This window comes from Procambarus clarkii, chromosome 7 (genome assembly GCF_040958095.1).
Source record: "Procambarus clarkii isolate CNS0578487 chromosome 7, FALCON_Pclarkii_2.0, whole genome shotgun sequence".
Classification (NCBI taxonomy): domain Eukaryota; kingdom Metazoa; phylum Arthropoda; class Malacostraca; order Decapoda; family Cambaridae; genus Procambarus; species Procambarus clarkii.
This window is the reverse complement of record NC_091156.1, coordinates 19007608-19030201: the sequence shown is the minus strand read 5'-3', so window position 1 is coordinate 19030201 and position 22594 is coordinate 19007608. Positions and strand designations below refer to the sequence as shown.

General features: G+C 46.2%; 1 protein-coding gene across 1 annotated transcript in view; it reads left to right on the top strand.

Moving 5' to 3' along the window:
* The window catches only part of LOC123761502 (uncharacterized), a 23591-nt gene extending 1172 nt beyond the window's left edge, over positions 1 to 22419 (top strand). Inside the window, exons 2-10 of the mRNA XM_069314914.1 lie at positions 549 to 833; positions 5207 to 5372; positions 5857 to 6009; positions 8046 to 8306; positions 8949 to 9071; positions 17179 to 17275; positions 19724 to 19866; positions 20843 to 20995; positions 21864 to 22419. Coding sequence (XP_069171015.1) covers positions 549 to 833; positions 5207 to 5372; positions 5857 to 6009; positions 8046 to 8306; positions 8949 to 9071; positions 17179 to 17275; positions 19724 to 19866; positions 20843 to 20995; positions 21864 to 21970 — 1488 coding nt within the window. The 3' untranslated portion in view covers positions 21971 to 22419. The remainder of the gene's footprint in view (positions 1 to 548; positions 834 to 5206; positions 5373 to 5856; positions 6010 to 8045; positions 8307 to 8948; positions 9072 to 17178; positions 17276 to 19723; positions 19867 to 20842; positions 20996 to 21863) is intronic.
* Positions 22420 to 22594: the final 175 nt, after the last annotated feature.

Sequence of the window (22594 nt, the reverse complement as noted above, 5' to 3'; positions counted from 1 at the left end):
TAAGTCAATATTGACTTTACGAATTTGCGAGAACGGGTTGGGACGGATACCTGGACGGATTCCTTGACGGATACCTGAACGGATTCTTGGAGGTCATCTATGATCCACACTTACAATAGAAGAAGTCGAAAGTGTACAACCGGGACAGGGTTCTCCAAGAGTCCATTAGAAAACGTTGAAAACCCTGTCATTTGGAGTCGAAGCTGTTCTGAAAGTGATACAGTCTGAGATTTGACTGTCCTCCCAAGGATAACAACATCATATTAGCTAATTTATCACTTTAAATGTGATGGGTGTTTATATAGAAAATGCAGAACAAAATATATGACACTTGCGTTGAGACATACATAAGCTGTCGATTTTCTAACAGTTTAAATGATCACATTAATAAACTTAGTAGAAATCTATATTGCAATAAATATCCCAAATGTATTAATTATGTATTTTCTTAAATGGAAGTCAAAAGACAACACAATCTCACAACTACAATCCTTCATTACATGTCACAACCTCACTAAAGGTTCGTGAAACTGTTGTGAAAACTTCAGATGTCATACAAATTAAAGTTAAATCAATTGGGAATTGGAGAATGCACTCGTACCCACACGCACGAAGGCGTACTTCGCACCCACACCTACGAAGCCGTACTTCGCACCCACACCTACGAAGCCGTACTTCGCACCCACACCTACGAAGGCGTACTTCGCACCCACACCTACGAAGGCGTACTTCGCACCCACACCTACGAAGCCGTACTTCGCACCCACACCTACGAAGCCGTACTTCGCACCCACACCTACGAAGCCGTACTTCGCACCCACACCTACGAAGCCGTACTTCGTACCCACACATAAAGAAGGCGAAAACAGAAATTATATTTTTTACGAGAATCTCCCTATTCAACGATGAATATGTATGCATGTAAATATTCATACATGTTGGTATATTTGTATATAAATGTATTTATTAGATGATTGAATCTTTTGCTTATTGTTGTATTTGTAAAAGACCATTAATTGTCGAGAATTGTATTCAAACACGAGCTTACAATCAATTTTTTAATCAAGATGTTGATTGTGTATTAAACGACACAGCTAAACCACTGCATCTTTGACTTTAAGCCTAATTGATAAAGTAATTTGATCAAATGTATCTTCTGAACAATTCAAATACCCGGTGATACATAATATATAGCAATACTCGGTGATACATAATGTAATGGAGGAGTCGAACGCAATACCCAATGATACATAATATATAGCAACACAACTGAAACTCATTAACAATGATAAAATCTCAACATTAATGATGCAATCCAAAAGTTGACTCACAGTTCCGGCAGTAACCTCGTGTTTATCGAGAGCTGCTGCTTCCCGGAGTTACAGTCCACCATGTTTTAATTTGACGGAGTTAATTTACGCCAAGAGTCGCTGTGTGGAAAGGAAGAACCCGGGATTACAAGGTCAAAATGGGGAGATAATGGGGCAAATGTTGCTCGGGCAGGTGGAATGGGGATTATGAGAGGGAAGGATGTGTGTGTGTGTGTGTGTGTGTGTGTGTGTGTGTGTGTGTGTGTGTTGCGGGGGTTGAGCTCTGGCTCTTTGGTTCCGCCTCTCAACTGTCAATCAACAGGTGTACAGGTTCCTGAGCCTACTGGGCTCTATCATATCTACACTTGAAACTGTGTGTGGAGTCAGCCTCCACCACAATATCCGTAGGAGCCGTGGTGAGGATTCGAACCCATGTGCTGGGTGTTCCCACACACACACACACACACACGCACACGCCCCAGACAACCAAACCACGTCATGGTCATGTGTGTGTATGTGTGTGGATTCACGCCTGTATGCGTGCGTGCTTCTCTCTCTCTCTCTCTCTCATTGCGTATCGTTAGGCTGACACACAGGGGAGAGGCAGCGGGTCTGGTAGCTGAGCGGACTGCACACAGGACTCGTAATTCTGTGACCCGGGTTCGATTCCCGGACCAGGCAGAAACAAATGGGCAAAGTTTCTTTCACCCTGATGTTCCTGTTACCTAACAGTAAATAGGTACCTGGGAGTTAGACAGCTGTTACGGTGCAGCTTCCTGGGGGGGGGGGAGGGTGTCTGTGTGAAAAAAAACATTAGTTAGTAGTTACAGTTGACTGATTGACAGATGAGAGGCGGGCCGAAAGAGCAGAACTCAATCCCCGCAAGAACAACTAGGTGAATACACACACACACACACACACACACACACACACACACACACACACACACACACACACACACACACACACACACTGCTAATACTAAGTGACGACGCTAAAATTATGAGGCTTAAGACAGGAAGATAACAAGAGATTACAAGATGACCTGGACAAACTGAAAGAAAGGTCTGACAAATAGCTACTAGAGTTTAACCCAAATAAGCACAAAACTATAACAATAGGCGCAGGGCAGAGCAAGAGGCGGGATACAAAGTACCAGTTGGAAGATGAAGTACTTGAGGAATCTGTCGGAAAACCCGACACCATTTACAAATATTCAATACCATAGGCAGATAAAATTGCTGCTGAGTTGTATATATAAATTCACTCATAGAAGACGTGGTGCAGTGGAATTTTCCATCAATAGAAAACGAGATATCATTGCCACATAGAGCTATTAATTCACCAGCTATTCTGTTGGGAATTATTATTAATACAACAGTCTTTGGATTTTTAACATCATAAAAACATCTCATTTGAATTAACTTAATTATCAGTACCAAAATAGAGTAAATGTGACCTTTCTACCACTTAATGACATCTGGACAAAGAGCGCGAGGGGCGTCAGTGGAGGAGGCAGTAGTCAGCCATTGTTTAAGGCAACAGGTCGCTGGAGCGAGTTCAGCTCCTATAATACTCCCTTGGACGAAGTGTTATGGAGATCAAATTAGTGCTTCTTCCATCATCAACACGCAGTCAACATCTAAACAAGGGAAGTGTCTTTCCGAAATCTTATCTAGTCATTTCTGGCCAGTAATGTCAGGTACATAGGATTAATTCCGATTAGCAAGAGAGACAGCGACATAATCCAGATAATTATTCCTTGGTCCTTATCTTATAATTAGTATACCAATATTTCCTCAGATATAGCTGTCATATATACAGGATTCCTGCTATTACAGCAAATGCCCTTTGACAAGAACAATTGATGAGGAAGCAGGAATTAATCCTAGTACACCAGTACATGGTGTTGATGCTAGCCTCAACCACCAGGATTATTTGGTGTCATTATCCTTATTTATATCTGGTTGACCAGGCCTACCATACAATAACATAAGACCTCCCAATTTTCATTACTATATATATGTAGTTTAATATTGTAGTTTGTTTGACTGTATATATATATATATATATATATATATATATATATATATATATATATATATATATATATATAATATATATATATATATATATATATATATATATATATATATATATATATATATATATATATATAATTTAATATAAACCCCACTAATGTGCAAGGAGTCGACATATGAGAATATTGCAGAAATACAGTCCACTAAACATCTTACAAATTGCTATCGAAATATATAAATTAACGTAAATATAAATTCTATATAAATTCATATAAATTAAATAAATATAAATCTCATAAGTCGGTTCCCCACAGAATCAAGTAGAAAGACCTGGGGGATGATGTCACACGAACCTGTCCCCTGAAGCCCACATTAAAAGAATATGAGAGGCAGCTACTGGGTTGGCCAACACATGAACTACCTTTTAGAAACTTGTGTATGGACTCATTCACAACCTTGTATACAAAACATGTCGGGTCAATCCCGGATACTCAGAGCCGGAACCCGGTAATTAAACAGAAATAAGTGTAGGGAAAGTACTTAGGGAAATGCTGATGGAAAATCTCTGTTATTAATGATAGAGGTATTCGTTAAACTTACTAATACACAGGGCGATTAACTTTCTGTTAATCAAGATCGTCATGATAAAACTATGCAAACTATATACAGGAGGTCCCACGGCGCTAGTACGAAGTGGGATACGAACCCAGGCCAAAGTGCTCGCGAAGCGCAGGGCGAGTGTCTAACCATGCCACCACGGGGACTGCTTTTAACTCAATAACTTGGAAAGCTTCGTCTGGCCCTGATGATTTATTTAGCATTATTTTTTATATTTGATTAATTATTTCTTTTCCAGTAACCACTGAACTAGTCAACTTTTCTTCGTCACAAACCACAGAGTCCTCGATCCCTTCCTTTCTACCCCCCCCCCCCGGTCCAACCACTTGGGCTGGACGGTAGAGCGACGGTCTCGCTTCATGCTGGTCGGCGTTTAATCCCCGACCGTCCACAAGTGGTTGGGCACCATTCCTTCCTCCGTCCCATCCCAAATCCTTATCCTGACCCCTTTCCAGTGCTATATAGTCGTAATGGCTTGGCGCTTTCCCCTAATAACTCACTCACCCCCCCACCAACACAACCCGATCCTACCTCAAACCCTATACAATATATAATACATCTGTTATACAATGTATGTACCTATAACCTGAGCTTGCAAAAGCATCTTAATCACCTGCAGTGTTTAAGTGTTTGATATCACACTAGTTTCTATAGCAGCTATCTTATCCTGTTAAAGTAGGAGAGACATAGGGGTATGTATATATATATATATATATATGTAGATATGTGTAAGTATATGTGTATATATGTATATGTGTGTGTATTTGTATACAGAGTATGTGGAAGCTGATCAGAATTGCATTTCTCCTTTGTAAACGCTATGTAAACTCTTTGACGCTATGTAAAAAGACACCCCGAACACTGATAATTTAGAACAGACGTAATTCTGTGTATGTTTGTAGGTTAGCTTAACTTAGCACTGCAATCACCTGTGGTTGACTGTTCAATAAATCACTGAACACTATGTTTAACAGATCTCTAACCCTATATGGAAAACAGAAACAAATGTATATATGCTGATTAGCATTATAGATGTGTGGCCACGTCTGTGGTAGAAAACAACAACAAGAAACGCATCTCACACCATTCTAAATCCCTCATTCAGCTTGGAATTGCAGCCCCATGCATGCGTCAGACTCCAACCTTTCTGTTGTGATGGCAGTACACAAGAATAACCCATGTACACCTCTACCTCTTCTCTATATGGACGTAATATGTGATCACTTATGCCCACAGACACGAGGGGACAACGCCAGACTGACCTGGATGGTGGTAGTACTGGCCGGTGTAGCCCTGGCAGCGCCCTCAGACCCTCAACACTGGCCTCAGGGAGGGAACGTCTCTCAAGAGATCCAACAGGAGAATCAGATCGCTCTTACCCACAGTGAGAGGGACGAGAAAGGTCAGGCTTTTCGGTATTTCAGGTGGGTTGGGGGGGGGGGGGTTCAGGCCACGTTCTCTGAGGTCACGGTACATCACACAGTCAAGTTTGTTTGGCTCTTGACCAACGTCCCTCACACACTGCAGCACCTGGCTCTTGACCAACGTCCCTCACACACTGCAGCACCTGGCTCTTGACCAACGTCCCTCACTCACTGCAGCACCTGGCTCTTGACCAACGTTCCTCACACTCACTGCAGCACCTGGCTCTTGACCAACGTCCCTCACACACTGCAACACCTGGCTCTTGATCAACGTCCCTCACACACGCTGCAACACCTGGCTCTTGACCAACGTCCCTCACACACTGCAGCACCTGGCTCTTGACCAACGTCCCTCACACACGCTGCAACACCTGGCTCTTGACCAACGTCCCTCACACACTGCAACACCTGGCTCTTGACCAACGTCCCCTCACTAACAAAGTGTGTCTGTGTTTCCGACAGTGTTGTTGGTGCTGCTGAAGATACAGCCGGACATGTGTGCGACGCTGGACGCCGCCCTGACCATGGGCACCTGCATGCCGGCCAAAGACTGCACCAAGAGCGGCGGGAGATCCTCGGGCACCTGCGCCAAAGGCTACGGAGTGTGTTGCATAGGTCAGTTCTTCCCTCGACACTCCAAACACACACGGTATCCATTTTTTTTGTTATGTGCTGAAGTTTTATAGTTTGCTCACGTAGCTTCAGGACGAGACCAGAGTGTATATTTGTTTTTGGCCAACTGACCGTGTGGGCTCCCTGGGAGGCAGCGGAACACGGGATTTGTTTCCGACAACGATTTTGTTCAATTTCCGTAAAGCATGGTAGGATTGCTTGGCCAAATGCATGATTAGGTTTACAAGGAGTTTTTTCCTCAATCTTGTTTCTGCAAGGGCATATACATAGAGCAAAATTATTTTTGTTTCATGAATTTTTGCTCTTTTTGCAAAACTAAGAGAAAAAGGATCCTAATTTTAGAATTTTACAATTACAACTGGAAATTTGGTTTGTCGTGCATGTCTTAAGTTTTCTCAAGACTTAAAAATTGTATAATATGCGCGTATTATAATGCTTCTTTAATTTATTTTAATTAGCCAGTGGGTCAGCAAGTCTCGCAGGAGTTGCATACAAGTTCATTTAAATATTTTCTTTCCTTAGCCAGTTCATTTCAACCTGAACTGTTTTCCGTTAACTTCATAACTTCCACATTCACTGGGAACGAGTAGAGGCTGACGGCCTGGCCAACTGCTCTCTAATTATGTTATTTCAACGCATCACGTATGTGTGAAACTATGTGAGTGGTTCTTCTCTTGTTTGAGACGAGATATTGCCTAGTTGCAACCATGAATCTCGAGAGTTTGCCATGTGATATAGGCAAACCTAACCATTTCTTCTTTATATACGTTTTTGTTGTTATGTTTCGGTACATAAATATAGTATTACTTATTTACTCTACATGTTAATAAGTGGATTACCGCGAACTGGATGTAGTAATATAAGGGTGTCGTAGGTGACACCGTCCACACCAGGAGGAGCGCTGCTTCCACCTCATTATCACAATATCTCATCACATTTATCATGTTGCTTGTTCAGCATAAAATAAATTTACTTTTCGGCACCAGAATGTGTTGCCAATCCTTCCCTTGCGGCTATGTGACGAGTTCGTACGTCCACTTGAAAGATTAGTTTCTCAACACCTTCATCTCTTCACCGGCAGAATTAAACAAGAGAGACACTTGTAGTGAGCTTCTTGTATGATACGATCTTGCTCAGTTGGCTTGTGTGCACTGACCTCATCATTATTCACTGCCTATTGCCTCGTAGGTGTGTCGTCCCACCATAGTAACTGTCACGTGTTCTGGGACTCGTAGTGAATGATCTGAAGCAAATGTCTTATAGAACTGTGACCTATAGTGAGTGCACTTCGTTGTGCCGTTAGTTAGACGGAGCAAGGGAGCTCTAGTGAGGTTTATTTCGTGTGAATCGTCTGTAATAAATTACTTAAAATGGAGGTTGAAGCCTGTAGCGACTCCATAGTATCCTGAGACTTCAGGAGGCCTTCCACTAGCCTGTAGCGACTCCATAGTATCCTGAGACTTCAGGAGGCCTTCCACTAACCTGTAGCGACTCCATAGTATCCTGAGACTTCAGGAGGCCTTCCACTAGCCTGTAGCGACTCCATAGTATCCTGAGACTTCAGGAGGCCTTCCACTAACCTGTAGCGACTTCATAGTATCCTGTGACTGTAGGAGGCCTTCTACTAGCCTGTAGCGACTCCATAGTATCCCGAGACTGCAGGAGGCCTTCTACTAGCCTGTAGCGATTGTCACCAACTCCCGTTATTCAGTTGACAATCAGTACGTGAAAGTTGTCTAGCGACGAGTAATTCGTAACATGTAGGTTGACCAGACCACACACTAAAAGGTGAAGGGACGACGACGTTTCGGTCCGTCCTGGACCATTCTCAAGTCGATTGTGTTGTAGCCTGACCATTCTCACAATCGACTTGAGAATGGTCCAGGACGGACCGAAACGTCGTCGTCCCTTCACCTTCTAGTGTGTGGTCTGGTCAACACACTTCAGCCACGTTATTGTGACTCCTCGTCTGCATATCGTAACATGTAGTGTTGGCCACTTCCTCCCTCCCCTCCCAGGTCTCCAGACGTGTGACGGCTCCACCAACTACAACAACACCTACTTCGTCAACCCCGGCTACAGCGGCACGGACTCCGGCACGGGCGCCTGCTCCCTCACCATCAACCGCGTCAACTCCAACATCTGTCAGATGCGTTTCGACTTCCTGGACTTCGAGCTGGCTCAGCCGGACGTTCACGGAAACTGTTACGAAGACTTTTTCACTGTCACGGCGACCACCTCCGTCCCGAGACTCTGCGGCTCCAACGACGGACAGCACAGTATGACCTTCAACTCTTCTCTTACACCTTTTAACAATCATCCTAATTATAATTCTTGTATTTTTACATATTTAAAATAATTGTACCAGAGATCTCTATATTAGACAGACACACAGCCATTCTGACCAGTAGCGAAATGAGCTAAATATTTGCTGTTACAGAATAGATGTGGTGCTTTTGATGTGGTGATGTGAACCTCAAGCTTTGGTTTGTTAGATCAAATGCACACTGTGTCTAAATTTTCCAGCACCAACTTAAATCATCGACTATAGTTCTTATACAAATTTCGTGTTATCTACCAGTATTACTCTTCTTCGTGGGGTAGGCCATTTAAATCTTTCTGGAACATAATAAGTCTTAAAACTAACCTTAGGAAGACTTGGCTTTTAACTTTAGCCTTGAGGGAAGTGTTTGGTCTCTCACTACGGCTGATGGTCTTCAGTCCTGAAGATGCTCTTTTTATTCGCCAACAATTTCTTGCTCATTTGCGAGTATTTACAAGTCATGTCTGCCTGCGTGTGTATATGTGCGCACCAGAACACACATTGATGGTATGGAAGCTTCTGTATATATATATTGTTTGTGAAGCATGCAGTCAGCATCAACAGCAGTGGTGTCAATAACCAAACTCCTCCTCCGCAGTGTATATCAATGTGGACCCAGCCGGCGGGGCAGTGAAGATGACGGTGGACCGCTCAGGCACCAACGTGGCCCGGTCCTGGAACATCAAGGTGGTCCAGATCCCCTGTGACTCCCGGTACAAAGGTGAGTATATATGCTTAGACGTACACACAGGTTCCACCTCATTGAAGCCTCGGCCAAACTTAACAGTGTTCAACCCATTCACCTGTTCAGATAGTACTTTGTGTAACTATGTGCACTATCGTACATATATTGAAGTAATGGACAATTAGATAGCAGAATTTAGTACTATTCACTTTATAGTGTCTGGGAAAAAATAAAGCTAAAGACAAAAGTGAAATATTCCTAGGCCTAGAATAGCAGACATATGTACTATGTTAGGGCTCAGATAGCGTGCATTAGGCCTAGTATGGTTAGGTAAGGCTTTATTAACAACATAAATACAAAACCTTTTCCGGTTTGTCCAAATTCAGTGATGCCAAATTCTACTTTCTAGCTGTCCATTACGTCAATATCTGTACAATGGTTCACATCGTTAGGTACTATCTAAGCAGGCGGACGGCCTGCAGTACTCTCATCCATTAACTACACGTTCACAATATATATTACAAAATCTAACGATTTTCTCACTATTTTACACCAAATCTGTCATTGGAATTTGCAATTATTAGTGTCTGTCTTAAAACAGCAAATACATTTCAAATTCTTTATTTGTACTTCTCAAACCCCTGCTTGCCAGGTTCATGTAACAACAATTTCCTAGATCTGTTGGTAATGGAATGCCCCCAATTACTCCATTTAAGCTCTCACCTCTCACAATCACTAGACCAATATGGCATGACCTTGGATGCCATGGCAGACAAGCAAAACAATGATTAACAGACCGCAAACAATTTACTCTCAAACAACAATTTTATTAGGTAAGGTAATTATCAAAAGAAGGCACCAAACCGGGAAGGCTATGTAGCGCCATCAAACGTGCAGAATAATCAGAGGGCGCTAAATATCAACAAGAATGCCAATACGAGAACAAAAACGCACAAGGCGAACAATATCAAAAGCATCCGATTCACCAAGAATTCTACCGAGGGACAAGTGACCGCGAGGGACAGTCGGAAAGCAAGACACACGCTCGTCCTGGAAGTCAGGACATTCAACAAAGATATTCACAACTGTAAGAGGGACAACGATAAGGAGCAGGGCGGCGCTCCATTAAGTGACCGTGGGTTAAGTGAGTTTGGCCAACCCGCAGCCGTGCCAAAGCAGTTTCCCACCGCCGGTTACGGTGGCAGGAGGAAGGCCACGGGGACACACTACGTTTGAGAGTACGCAGCTTGTTACTAACCACAGAGGACCAACAACCCTGCCAACGGGCAAGGATAGAGGAATGAATAACAGAGGATAAAAGTTGGAATAAGGAATACCTTTACGGGAGATGGGATGAGAACGGATAGCTTCTTTAGCGGCAGCATCCGCACGCTCATTGAAAGAAACACCAATATGGCTGGGAACCCAGCAAAACTCTACTGATTTAAATTTACTAGAAATAAGAAACAGCCAATGTTGAATCTCGATGACCACTGGATGGACAGGATTAAAGGACCCCACAGCCATGAGGGCACTACGAGAGTCAACTACAACCACAAAGGAGGAATGATAATGAGAAAGCAGGAAACGGAGATCATAGAGAATAGCATAAAATTCTGCCGTAAAGACGCTAGCCTCCGAAGGGAGGCGACACATATAAGTACGGTCAGGAAAAATAACAGAGTAGCCCACACCGTCCGCAGACTTAGACCAATCGGTGAAAATGGAAATAGAGTGGGAGTGCTAAGAAAAGTGCTCAAGGAAGAGGCTTTTCAGAATTGTAGGAGTGGTAAAGGCTTTAGGAATACAAGTCAAGGACGTACAAAACTTGGGAAGGGGGACTCTCCACGGAGGTAAGGAAGGAACAATATGAGGAGAAACATTAGAAATATGAACAGAAAGAGAATCCTGTAAGTGAGATAACCGGACAGAAAGAGGGAGACGATGCAGAGGAACAGGAGCTACAGGAGGAAGAAAAGTCAAAGCACGACAGAGGCGAGAGGAAGGATGTTGGAAGGACCGCGCAAGATAGCGAAGACAGTAGCGATCACGGCGGTCCTGTAGAGAGAGAAAGCCAGTGTCAACATACAAACTGAGGGCGGGAGTCGAACGAAAGGCACCAGAGCCGAGACGCAACCCAGTATGGTGCAAAGCATCAAGACGGCGAAGAGTAGAAGGAGAAGCAGAAGAGTATGCAGGGCAACCATAATCGAGTTTAGACAGGACGAGAGAGGAGTGCAAATAGAGGAGCATGTGCCTATCCGCTCCCCAAGAAGTATGGGACAAAACCTTAAGGAGGTTAAGGGCCTTAGAGCGTTCAATTCCGAGATAAGAGATATGGGCTGACCAAGACAAACGAGTGTCAAAGACTAACCCCAAAAGCTTTGCGGAATCCCTGTACACAATGGGATGACCATAAAGCGACAATGAGGGACGAAGAACGACATGCTTCCGAGTAAAAGTCATAGCACAAGTCTTAGAGGCAGAGAACTTGAAGCCATGATCGGTGGCCCAAGATGACATGGCATCAATCGCAAGTTGAAGCAGGCGTTGAAGGAGAGGCGAATCATCACCCCGACAGCAAAGGGTAAGATCATCAACATAGAGAGCGGAGAAGACGCCAGAAGGTTAGAGAGGAAAGAAGACCGTTGAGGGCAACTAGAAAAAGAGTAGGGGTCAGAACACTACCCTGGGGTACACCCTCATACTGCCGAAAAGGGGCAGAGAGAGTGGTACCAAGCCGCACACGAAAGGAACGACGAGAGAGGAAGCTCTGGAGGAAGAGAGGAAGGTTCCCACGAAGGCCAAAAGAATGAAGTTGAGACAGAATATGATACCGCCAGGTAATGTCGTAAGCCTTTTCCAGGCCAAAAAGGACGGCAGCAACGGAGGTCTTCGCAGCAAAAGCAGTACGAATATAGACCTCCAAGTTTACCAGGACATTCGTTGTGCTGCGGCACTTGTGAAAACCAAATTGAGAAGGGGAGAGGTGGTGATAGTGTTCTAAGAATCACATCAAACAAACGTTAACCATACATTCAAAGAGCTTGCAGACACAACTCGTGAGGGCAATAGGGCAGAAGTCCTTGGGGGATGACCCGAGAGACCCTGGTTTCCGAACAGGGAGGACAACAGCATTGAGCCAGTCTTCAGGGACTGACGACGACTCCCAGACCCGATTGTACAGACTCAGTAAATACTGAGACATGCACGGAGGGAGATGGCGAAGCATTTCATAATGAATGCCATCTGAGTCCGCTGCCGTAGAACCACAAAGGGCAAGGGCAGACTGAAGCTCAGAGAGAGAAGGGATCATTATAGGGAAGATGAAGAAAAGTACAGAAATTTCTAGGATGAGATTCTAGAATAGGCTTACAAAGAAGGAAGGATTGGGGAAGATGAGAACCAGAACTAACAGAGGAAAAATGGGAACCCAGTTCAGTCACAACCTGCAATGGGTCCGCCACAAGAGCACCATGGAGGTGAAGGACTGGTGAGACATCGGGAACGAACTTACCCGCAATCTTGCGGATACGCTTCCAGATCAGTGGGAGAGGAGTTTTGGACGTAATGGTGGAGACATAAGACGCCCAGCAAGCATGTTTAACCGCATGGATGGTCCAACGGGCCACCGCACTCGCCTTCCGAAATAAAAGAAAAGACTCAACCGTCTGCCGGAGGCGATGTCTCTTCCAGGCTGCACGCTTACAGCAGACAGCCTGAGCACAGTCAACATTCCACCAGGGAACGCACTTCCGCGTTCCCCGAGAGGAAGAGCTAGGAATAGAGTGGAGGGCAGCGTCAAAGACAGTGTCATGAAAAAGAAGGAGGGCGCGAGGGAGAGGCAGAATGGAGAGGTCGGAAATAGTAGCATGGAGAGTAAAGAGGCGCCAGTCAGCCTCGGCAAACCGCCACCTAGGGAAGGAGAGAGGAGGGCGAAAAGAGAAAAAAGTAACAAGGATAGGAAAATGGTCACTGCCATGGAGGTCATCAAGGACCCGACACCCGAAATCTAAGGAAAGGGATGACGAGCACAGAGCACAGAGAAAGATCGAGACAAGAAAGAGAGCGAGTCCGAGAGTCTAAATGAGTAGACTCACTGCCTTGAAGTTACCTTGAAGTGTTTCCGGGGCTTAGCGTCCCCGCAGCCCGGTCGTCGACCGGCTTCCTCGTTGCTGGACTGGTCAACCAGGCTGTTTGACGCTAGAATTAAGAAGAGACAGGGAAGAAGAGAGGATGAAAGGTTCCAGGAGGCGACCCCGGGTGTTTGTCAGCACATCACCCCAAAGGGCATGACAACAATTGAAATCACCCAGCAGGAGCACAGGCTCCGGCAAGGAGTCTAGGTGGTGTTTAAGATCAGGAAGAGAAAGTGGGACAGTGAGGGGGGGGGAGATAAATGGAACAAACCGTGTACCATCTACGCACAAAGACACAGGCGGCAGAACAGTGGAGAGGCAAGGAAAAAAATAAGGAGACAAAGGGAACATCAGAACAATTCAAGAAAGCAGAAGAATTATGGTCCCCAGCTGTCGCTCGGGGAGGGGGGGGGGGGAAAGAATAGCCAAGGAGACCAGGACGAGCACCAAGCATCGGCTCCTGGAGACAGACACAAAGGGGCGAAAACTGTGAAATGAGAAGTTGGAGGTCAAGGAAATTGGCGTAAAATCCACGGATGTTCCATTGAAGAAAAGACATCAGCAAAGAGAGAGAGGAGAGCAACAGAGAGCAAAGAAGAAACAAAGGTGAAGAAGGTACACAGCACACTAAAAAAAGCACAGGGTCAGCGAAGTCAGGGTTAGGGGGCATGGGTAAACTGAGTAAAGAAGGAGGGAAAGAAGCGGGAGGACAGACCAGAGGTGGACGAACAGGGTCTGGAGGAGAAGGAAGGGGAGGAGGGGGGGGGGGGGCAGAAAGAGGAGAGCGCACCTCAGCAAGGGCAGTAACCGAGATGGAACCGGGGGCTAAAGAAACCCCCACAGTAGGAACAGGGGGCTCCACCACCGAAGCGGGAGGGGAAGGAACGATAGAATCAGAGATAGGGGGTGAAGAAGAAAGCGAAGCCTTCTTACCGACTGGGGAGGAGGAAGGAGGTTTCCGCTTCTGACTCAAAGATACAGGCATCCCAGCAGCAATGTACTGGGCAACAGACTCGAGCATCTCGATAGGAGAAGAAGAGCGAGAGCGAACAACATGACCATCAGGAGAGCGATGGACATCGGCCCGCAGAGTCAGGCGGCGTGGAGAGCCAAGAGACGGAGGAGAATGACGGGAAGGAGGACCAGAGGGAGAGGAAAAAGAAGACACAGGAGACGTGATAGACTGGGTAGAAAGAAGGGGAGCCCTAGACAGAGAACCAGGAGGGGGACTCTTAGGGGACAGAACGGAGGAAAACAGGGGAGGTGGTGGGCGTGTCCGGGTCTAAGGCTTGGAAACGGTTGCGAGACTGAGGAAGGCGGGAAGGACGAAGAGAGGAAGAGCGCACCACGTGAGCATAGGAGACACTAGCGAAAGCGGGGAGACGATGAACTTTGCACCGAGCCTCAGGAAAAGACAACGGTCCCAGTGCTTCAAGTTGAGGACAGCCGCCTCAAGTTTGTAATGAATACACGTATGGGAGAAGGTAGGGTGGGCCTCACCACAATTGAGGCAGCGGGCCTGGGGAGAAGTGCACTCGAACTTAGAATGACCCTCGCCTCCAGACAGGGGACAGAGAGAGACAGGACTAGAGCATTTGAGGGCACCATGCCCAAACCTCCAGCACTTACTGCAGAGCCGAGGAGATGGAATATACTCCTGAACGGAGCATCTGGCACCAGCAAGAATGACAGAGGGCGGAAGGGTCCTACCATCAAAGGTAACCTTCACAACCGGAAGGGGCAGACGGCAATGACCACGAGGGGGACGAGTAAATGTATCCACCTGGAGGACATAATGACTCTGGGCTTCGAGGATAACCTTGATATCCTCGTGGCAGTCCTTGAGATCCCTAACACCGGTCGCAACATGGTGTAGGAGGAGAACAGTACCAACACTGGCAATTCAACCAAGTGTTCTTCGAGACCCGAACAGGGGTCTCGCCAAGGCAGGATAAGGTGGCCAAGGGGGTGGCCGCATTCTGAGGAGCAGCAGCAACAACACGGGTACCAAGACGAGTGGGGTTGAAGGTGACAGAGGCATCCACGGAATCGACATGATGCCTATGAAGGGAAAATCGTCAGGAGTTGAATCCAAAGGTTGGAGGTCAAAGTACTTAGTCCACGTAGCAGGACCAAACAAAGCATGGAACGAATTAGGATGAGAAGGGAGCATACGAGAGCGGCCGTGGCGGGGACGGCGATGAGAACCCTTAGAGAGAGACGGGTCAAAAGGTGCAGGAGTCACAAGAAGAGATGGAGCCGTGCAAGGGGACGAGACGGTCACCACAGCAGGCTTGGGGCTCGACCCAACCACAGAGGAGGGAGGGGAGCAGGGAGGGAGAGTCCGGTCTGGGCCTAAACCAGATCCTGTAGCGGGGGCTACAGATCCCGGTCTTCCAGGACGGTCCAACTCAGTGGCCTGGTCGCCCACCCCATGAGCCTGGGTAAGAGAAGTCAAGTCGTCATCCATGCAGCAAACCAATATATAAGGGATGGGACCTGAAACCAAGGGATACCACCTACCAGGGCAGCCAGGGAGGCCGAGCGCGGGCCAGTGCAGGAAGGGTGCGTCGTCCCCAGCGGTGCTTCCCCTTTTCAACAGCGGAGTCCTACTACTTCGTTCATTCTCCCACACTGGTGCTAAGACCCCAGTCCCCCTATCGCCCCAGCCTGGACACCCAGCCATCCACTCAGGGCGGCCTCTCACAGGCGACCCCTCCAGCGGGTGGTCCGATGGCTCACAAGGCAACCCGTTCTCGCAAATTTAATAAGTCAATATTGACTTATTAAATATGTGCATAGGTGACATACTTAACATAATAGATACCCTTAAAAAGATTCATAGAAAACACCGACCTTACCTAACCTACTTAGTATGTTAAGATAAGCATCTTATTGCTTCGTAATTACAATTATTACCTAACCTATAATAGGTATAGGTTAAGTAATAATTGTAATTACGAAGCAATAAGATGCTTATCTTAAGATACTAACAAGGTTAGGTAAGGTCGGTGTTTTCTATGAATCTTTTTAAGGGTATCTATTATGTTTAGTATATCACCTATGCACGTAGTTAATAAGTCAATATTGACTTTACGAATTTGCGAGAACGGGTTGCACAAGGCCCCTACATGGTGCCCTTCAGCACGTACACCACCCAAAGAGGGGGGCAGGAGAGGGGGCACAGGCAACCCACACCAGTCCCAGGGAGGTGTACATGAGCCCCTCACCACGGCAAGGAGGCACCACAGAGGGGAACAATTTTATTAATACACACATGTCTTTTCAGCTGTCACTGCAAATATCTGACTAATTTAACCTTTTTTATAACGGAAATCAGTTTATTCGCCAATGTTTGTGCCTCTCGTTCTTCACCTTCCCTCCTCCTCTTCTTGTACTGCTGCTTTAATCTTGTCTTTCCTTGCCCAGTGGTGGTGTACTCCTTCAGTGGTGTACTCCTGCAGCAAAATCGCGGCCTGAACCCAGTCTTACCTACTCTCCTCCCTCCTTACCCATCACCACTCTCCTCCAGATCTGCCCACCGACTACATTGCCTTTTCCTCCCCATATACCCACCGCCCTCTTTCCTTGACCCCCCATGATCTCAACCATACCTTTCAACTCTTCCTTCCCATTCCCCGTCACTTATATTCACGTCTCCTTTAATCCTTTTTTCCGCTCACCAGCTTCCCCCTTTTTAACTCGCTCCTGCCACTGTCCTTTTTAAGAGGTTATTCGTGCCCGTGCCACCTCTTAGGTGGCTTAATCTTCAATCAAACTGTCCTTTTCTTCCCTCACTGACTCTTGCGCTCCCCGGCCTTCTTCACCGCCCACACCCTCAGGTCCTGACCTCAACACGCAGGGCTCTTCTTGCTTCACACAAACCAACACTTAGCCTCACCTACGCTCCTGGTCATCTATGCTCCTGGTCCCCTGAACACCACTGTACTCACAGAAACGTTGTGAATTAACAGTTTTCATTTTGTGTTGTGGACGGCGTGCAGCCCCTAGCGGATGTCTGCAGTACTACACAGCGACTTCGGGCACTGTCTACAGCTTTAACTTCGCCGGCTCTGTTAATTCTGCGTCAATGGAAGGTAGGTTATTGCACCCGCAGCTGGTTCCCAGGGTTTGTCGGGTGAGTTGTGGTACCCGCAGCTGGGACGGTTTATCAGGTGGGTGTAGTGAGAGGGACAATCTCCCAACTGTGTGTAGTGAGAAGGACAGTCTACCTGTGAGAGGGACATTCTACCTGTGAGAGGGACAGTCTACCTGTCCTTTTCACTCGACAGCAGCTGGGAGGGTTTATCAGGTGCGTTGTGGGTTTTTCCTCGCTAAACTGACGCAGTTCAGAGATAAAATATATGGCGAATCCACTAGAGCGTACAAGCGGAGTCTTCCCTGCAAGAACCCAAACACCTGAGCCACTGGATACCTCTTCAGCCTTCCTGTTCACACACAGTAAATATAATCAACAAGTAACACAGTCAATGTGTTCCGGATCCTCCGATCGCTCACCTGAAAGGAAAACAGCAAAACCAGCTTAAGATTCAAGTGAAGGTCGGTACCACACACAGCAACACTACACCTACGGAGCCAACTCAAAACAGCACCAGTTCGTCGACAGAAATAAACACAAGCAGTTCGTCGACAGAAATAAACACAAGCAGTTCGTCGACAGAAATAAACACAAGCAGTTCGTCGACAGAAATAAACACAAGCAGTTCGTCGACAGAAATAAACACAAACAGTTCGTCGACAGAAATAAACACAAACAGTTCGTTGACAGAAATAAACACAAACAGTTCGTTGACAGAAATAAACACAAACAGTTCGTCGACAGAAATAAACACAATCAATTGAGTCTCGTGCTCCACATAGAAGAAGCAGTTGTTCGACTCCTCCATCCCTCAATAAAAGTAGACAGGAGTTCGTTGACAGAGATATCATGCAAATACCTGAAGAGGAACTACAGGTGTCTTTTGGTCCTGTACATGCAACGACCATTCCAGATATCGCGCATGGAGGTTACTCCCCGCCGCCTCCCAGTCCAGAGAAAGATACGGCCCCTCCACACTATGGGACTACGGGACAAAACATTACCCAATACAAGCCTCTACAAGACAAATTAACACAACCCCCAACCTGCCACACCCTCTGCACGACCTCCACTACTGCTGAATAACAAGGGGAAGAGACAAACACAAGGTCATCACATACCCTTAAATCAAGCCAAAAAACAATAACAAAACAATACAAACGAAGCAACGAGCTCTTGCGACAACAACTCTTTCCGAAACGTTGGCAAAATAATGGCCATCCGTGTACTATACACGTCAGTGAGACCAATCCCACTCTCCCCCTTCCCCGCCCATAGTGACAAGCGCGGGACCCCTTGACACTGACCACACCACACCTTGCAATGGACTGATCTCGTAAAAACCAACGAAACTTTCCTGCTCAAAGAAAACCAGTGGGCTACGGACTATAAACTTTTGACAACATTTTACAATTGACAATTAACGCCCTCTGATAGTCAGATCCCTGGTTGATGACATTCCCGTGGACATAGCCACCGAAAGACAGACATCACAATTCCAGGCTAAAGAAGAAGCGTACGAAGAGATACAGGTAACACCAAGAGTTTACAAGGCCATCTGCACCGCCAATCGGAGCCAGGACACTGGCTATAACGGCCTGGAAGTCCAGCTCCAAAGCCGCCTTAAACACCTCCCTCTACTAACAAGAGTCCCGGTAGCCTCTTCAAAATCCTGGAACACTTGCTAGTCTCTGCGCAACACCCACGTGTCAGAGGCAACACAATCAGTGGCATCATCTGCAAGAGTCTTCGAGGCATCAATCAGGGATGAGCCTAAGACATATGATACAGAGGTTTCTGAAACAGGATATATACACCCATCGACAGAGGATAGCCCAGCCAAACCGAACGATCCAATCCAAACGGCCTACCCAACACACCATCTTGAGGTTATCTTGAGATGATTTCGGTGCTTAGTGTCCCCGCGGCCCGGTCCTTGACCAGGCCCCCACCCCCAGAAAGCAGCCCATGACAGCTGACTAACTCCCAGGTACCTATTTACTGCTAGGTAACAAGGGCATCAGGTTGAAAGAAACTCTACCCATTGTTTCTTTCCGGCGCCCGGGATCGAACCCGGGACCACAAGATCACGCGTCCAGTGTTCTGTCTGCTCAGCCACCGGCTCCCATTACTGCAGACACAACTCCGACATTCCCTACTGATTTCACCCAACATAAAACCCAACAACAGTTGCCAAGCTCCCGGGTACCTAGTTACTGCTGGACGAACAGAGGCATTTGGTGAGGTGAAACATGCCCAACCATTTACGTCCCTCCCGAGAATTGAACCCAGGATCCCCGATTATGTGTCGAGAACGAAGCCAACTATACCACTAGACTTTTGGAGTTGAAAGGCTCTTTGAATGTTGGTTGATTATATGAAAGCTGTTGTAATTTCCGCCATATTAACCAAACTAATAAAATGTTTCAAATTGTTTACTCAGAACAGAGTCAGATCGCCGACCTGGACTACGGTGTGTGCGTGGAGATGGCGGACGGCTACTGTGGCATCATCTGGGAACGTAACACCACCAGTGGCAACACCAGCTTCACCGTCAGTGGCAACACTGACGGTATTGATGCTAGTCTGATTGGTAAGTGGATATGTCTTAGGGTACATCAAACAGTACGCAGCTTGAGTGCACATAACAGGCACTTAGCTTCACTTCATTTATGGATGAGGCACTTATTGTGGCAGTAAATAGTCCTCCAGTAGTCCTAGTGGACCTCCTCCCCCATAACGTGGTGTCCAACCACTTGGGATGGACGGTAGAACAACGGTCTCGCTCTTCATGCAGGTCGGCGTTTAATTCCCAACCGTCTAAGTGGTTGGGCACCATTCTCCCCCCCCCCATCCAATCCCAAATCATTATCCTGACCACTTTCAAGTGCTATATAGTCGTAAAGGCATGGCACTTTCTCCTGATAGTTACTTCTTCTTCCCCCCATATATCGTCAAAAGATCCCAGTCATGGATCCAGGAAGTTGTCTCACTTTTCAATTAACAACTTGCCTAGCAAAATACAGAGACCTTAACAAGTACAGCCAGTACTACAGTTGTCATAGCATCTGTATCTACAAATAAGAATGTCTTTGTGCATCATAAGTAACTAGACGTTTATGGCTAGCCTCACTAAATTTTACCGGGTGCCTGATGGTTGTTGGGGTCATAGTGGGGTCGAGGTTGACCCCCTGTGTTAGATCCCTTGATTCCAACTTTTAATTTCGCTATATAACCAGATTCAAAATCTTCACTTAGTTTCATTCAGGTTGGTGAAGGAGAGGGGGAGGTGGTGAAGGAGAGGGGGAGGTGGTGAAGGAGAGGGGGAGGTGGTGTAGGAGAGGGGGAGGTGGTCAAAGATTACTGACGAAGATAGTTTGTGTAGTAAAGACGGTCATTCCAGCAATGCAGGTCGTGTGTAGTGATGCTGTAAATCATAATATATTACCCAAAACACAGGCAGTCACAGGTGACGCCGGGGGACAACAAATACCGTGATTATTGACCGTGACATTGATGCCACAATGTTTCGTCACTGTCTCATGTGTCTGTCTTTGTCCCATCTTCAGGTACACCGGCAGGTGCGTCCTTTGGCGATGCATGTACCACAGACTACGTCATAATCCCCGGAGGTGTGGCCTACGGTTTGGTCGATGATTTGGTCGACCCTGGCGTCCCCAACGATCGCTACTGTGGCCTTGGCTTCCCCACCTCCGTCCAATGTAAGTTTCCCGGCTCTGTTACCTGTAATCCCCAAACTCTGTAGTTTACGAGTAAGACTCTGTGGCGGTTGGCACCTCCAAGACGCCAGATGCCAAGTTGACGGGAGTGTCACTCAGGGCATCTGAGTGGCCACCCTGAAGCAGCATTCCCTGAGACGCTTCCTGTCACCCTTTACCCCAGGTGACAGGGCAAGGGCCCTTCACTTTGTGCTGTCTGCCAGTCCATCTATCCCTTGCTGCCAGTCCATCTATCCCCTGCTGCCAGTCGATCTCATATCCCTCAATCGCTCACGTCCGCCTGAATCACAATCATCCTGGCTTAGCCCTTCTCATAATTTCCTTTACGTCATTCCTCTCAAACTATGTTTTCGACTTTACCTCCTCTTGACGTTCGTCATTCATTTGTGTGATGTTTGTTGTATGCTGCATAAGCCTCGTCTGCCTTATTTGTAAACACACTGCCATTGTCTGACCGTTGGAAACCTTAAATGGGATAATATATTGGTCATTTTTGTTTGATGTGATTGACCTATCTGAAGTGTTACCCTCTCATAACCTGACTCTCCTTCCGCTCTTTATATATATATATATATATATATATATATATATATATATATATATATATATATATATATATATATATATATATATATATATATATATATATATATATATATATATCTTCTCATTGGCCCCTTTTCCCTCCCTCCATCTCTCCCTCTTCACACTTCCTCAGCACTGGAAATCATCTCAGTAAACCATAGCTTATATTATCCCACACTAAGTCCCTGCGTGAACATGTTCCAGTCGTGTAAGTATCGTCCAAACCTTCATTGTTTCATCTGACTCACCTTTGTCCTTATTGCAGCCACGCTCAAGCCTTTTAACCTCTACGTTCACCAAAACGAGGATGAGGAAGGTGATGGGAACAACTACGGCTTCTGTCTCAACTACCGTCAGATCACCAGATGTTAAGATGTCTCAGTTCCTGGTGGACGGCCTCGTACGTGATGGCCTCTCAGTCACTCCCAGCCACTCTAGCTGACCCATGTCCACCTGCCAGCCACACAGCTGACCCAAGTCCACCTGCCAGCCACACAGGTGACCCAAGTCCACCTGCCAGCCACACAGGTGACCCAAGTCCACCTGCCAGCCACACAGCTGACCCAAGTGTGACGGGATCTCGTGTCAAGGAAGGTCACATCTTGGCAACATGCGCAAGATCTCATAAGGTCTCCAGACAAGTTTCTAGTTTACTTTTTGTTGTGATTCTTAACTACGTGTCCTAAAACATCTTTTATCCCTGAAGAAAACATCTCCCACCAATCATAACTGATTGTCCAATATGAAAACAATATAACTAAATCCCTTGTGGCTAGATGTTTGTTCCAGTAACATATTGCTCTTCATAGTTAATAATCTTTCAAAATTACTCTCGGATTAAATGATTTCCTAACTCAATTCTTTAATACATATGGAGATAAGTAATTGACTAAAATTACTCGACTTGATAATGCAACCCGTTCTCGTACTTTTGTATAGTCAATATTGACTTGTTAAATACGTGCATATGTGACAAACTATATGTGAATATTTTAG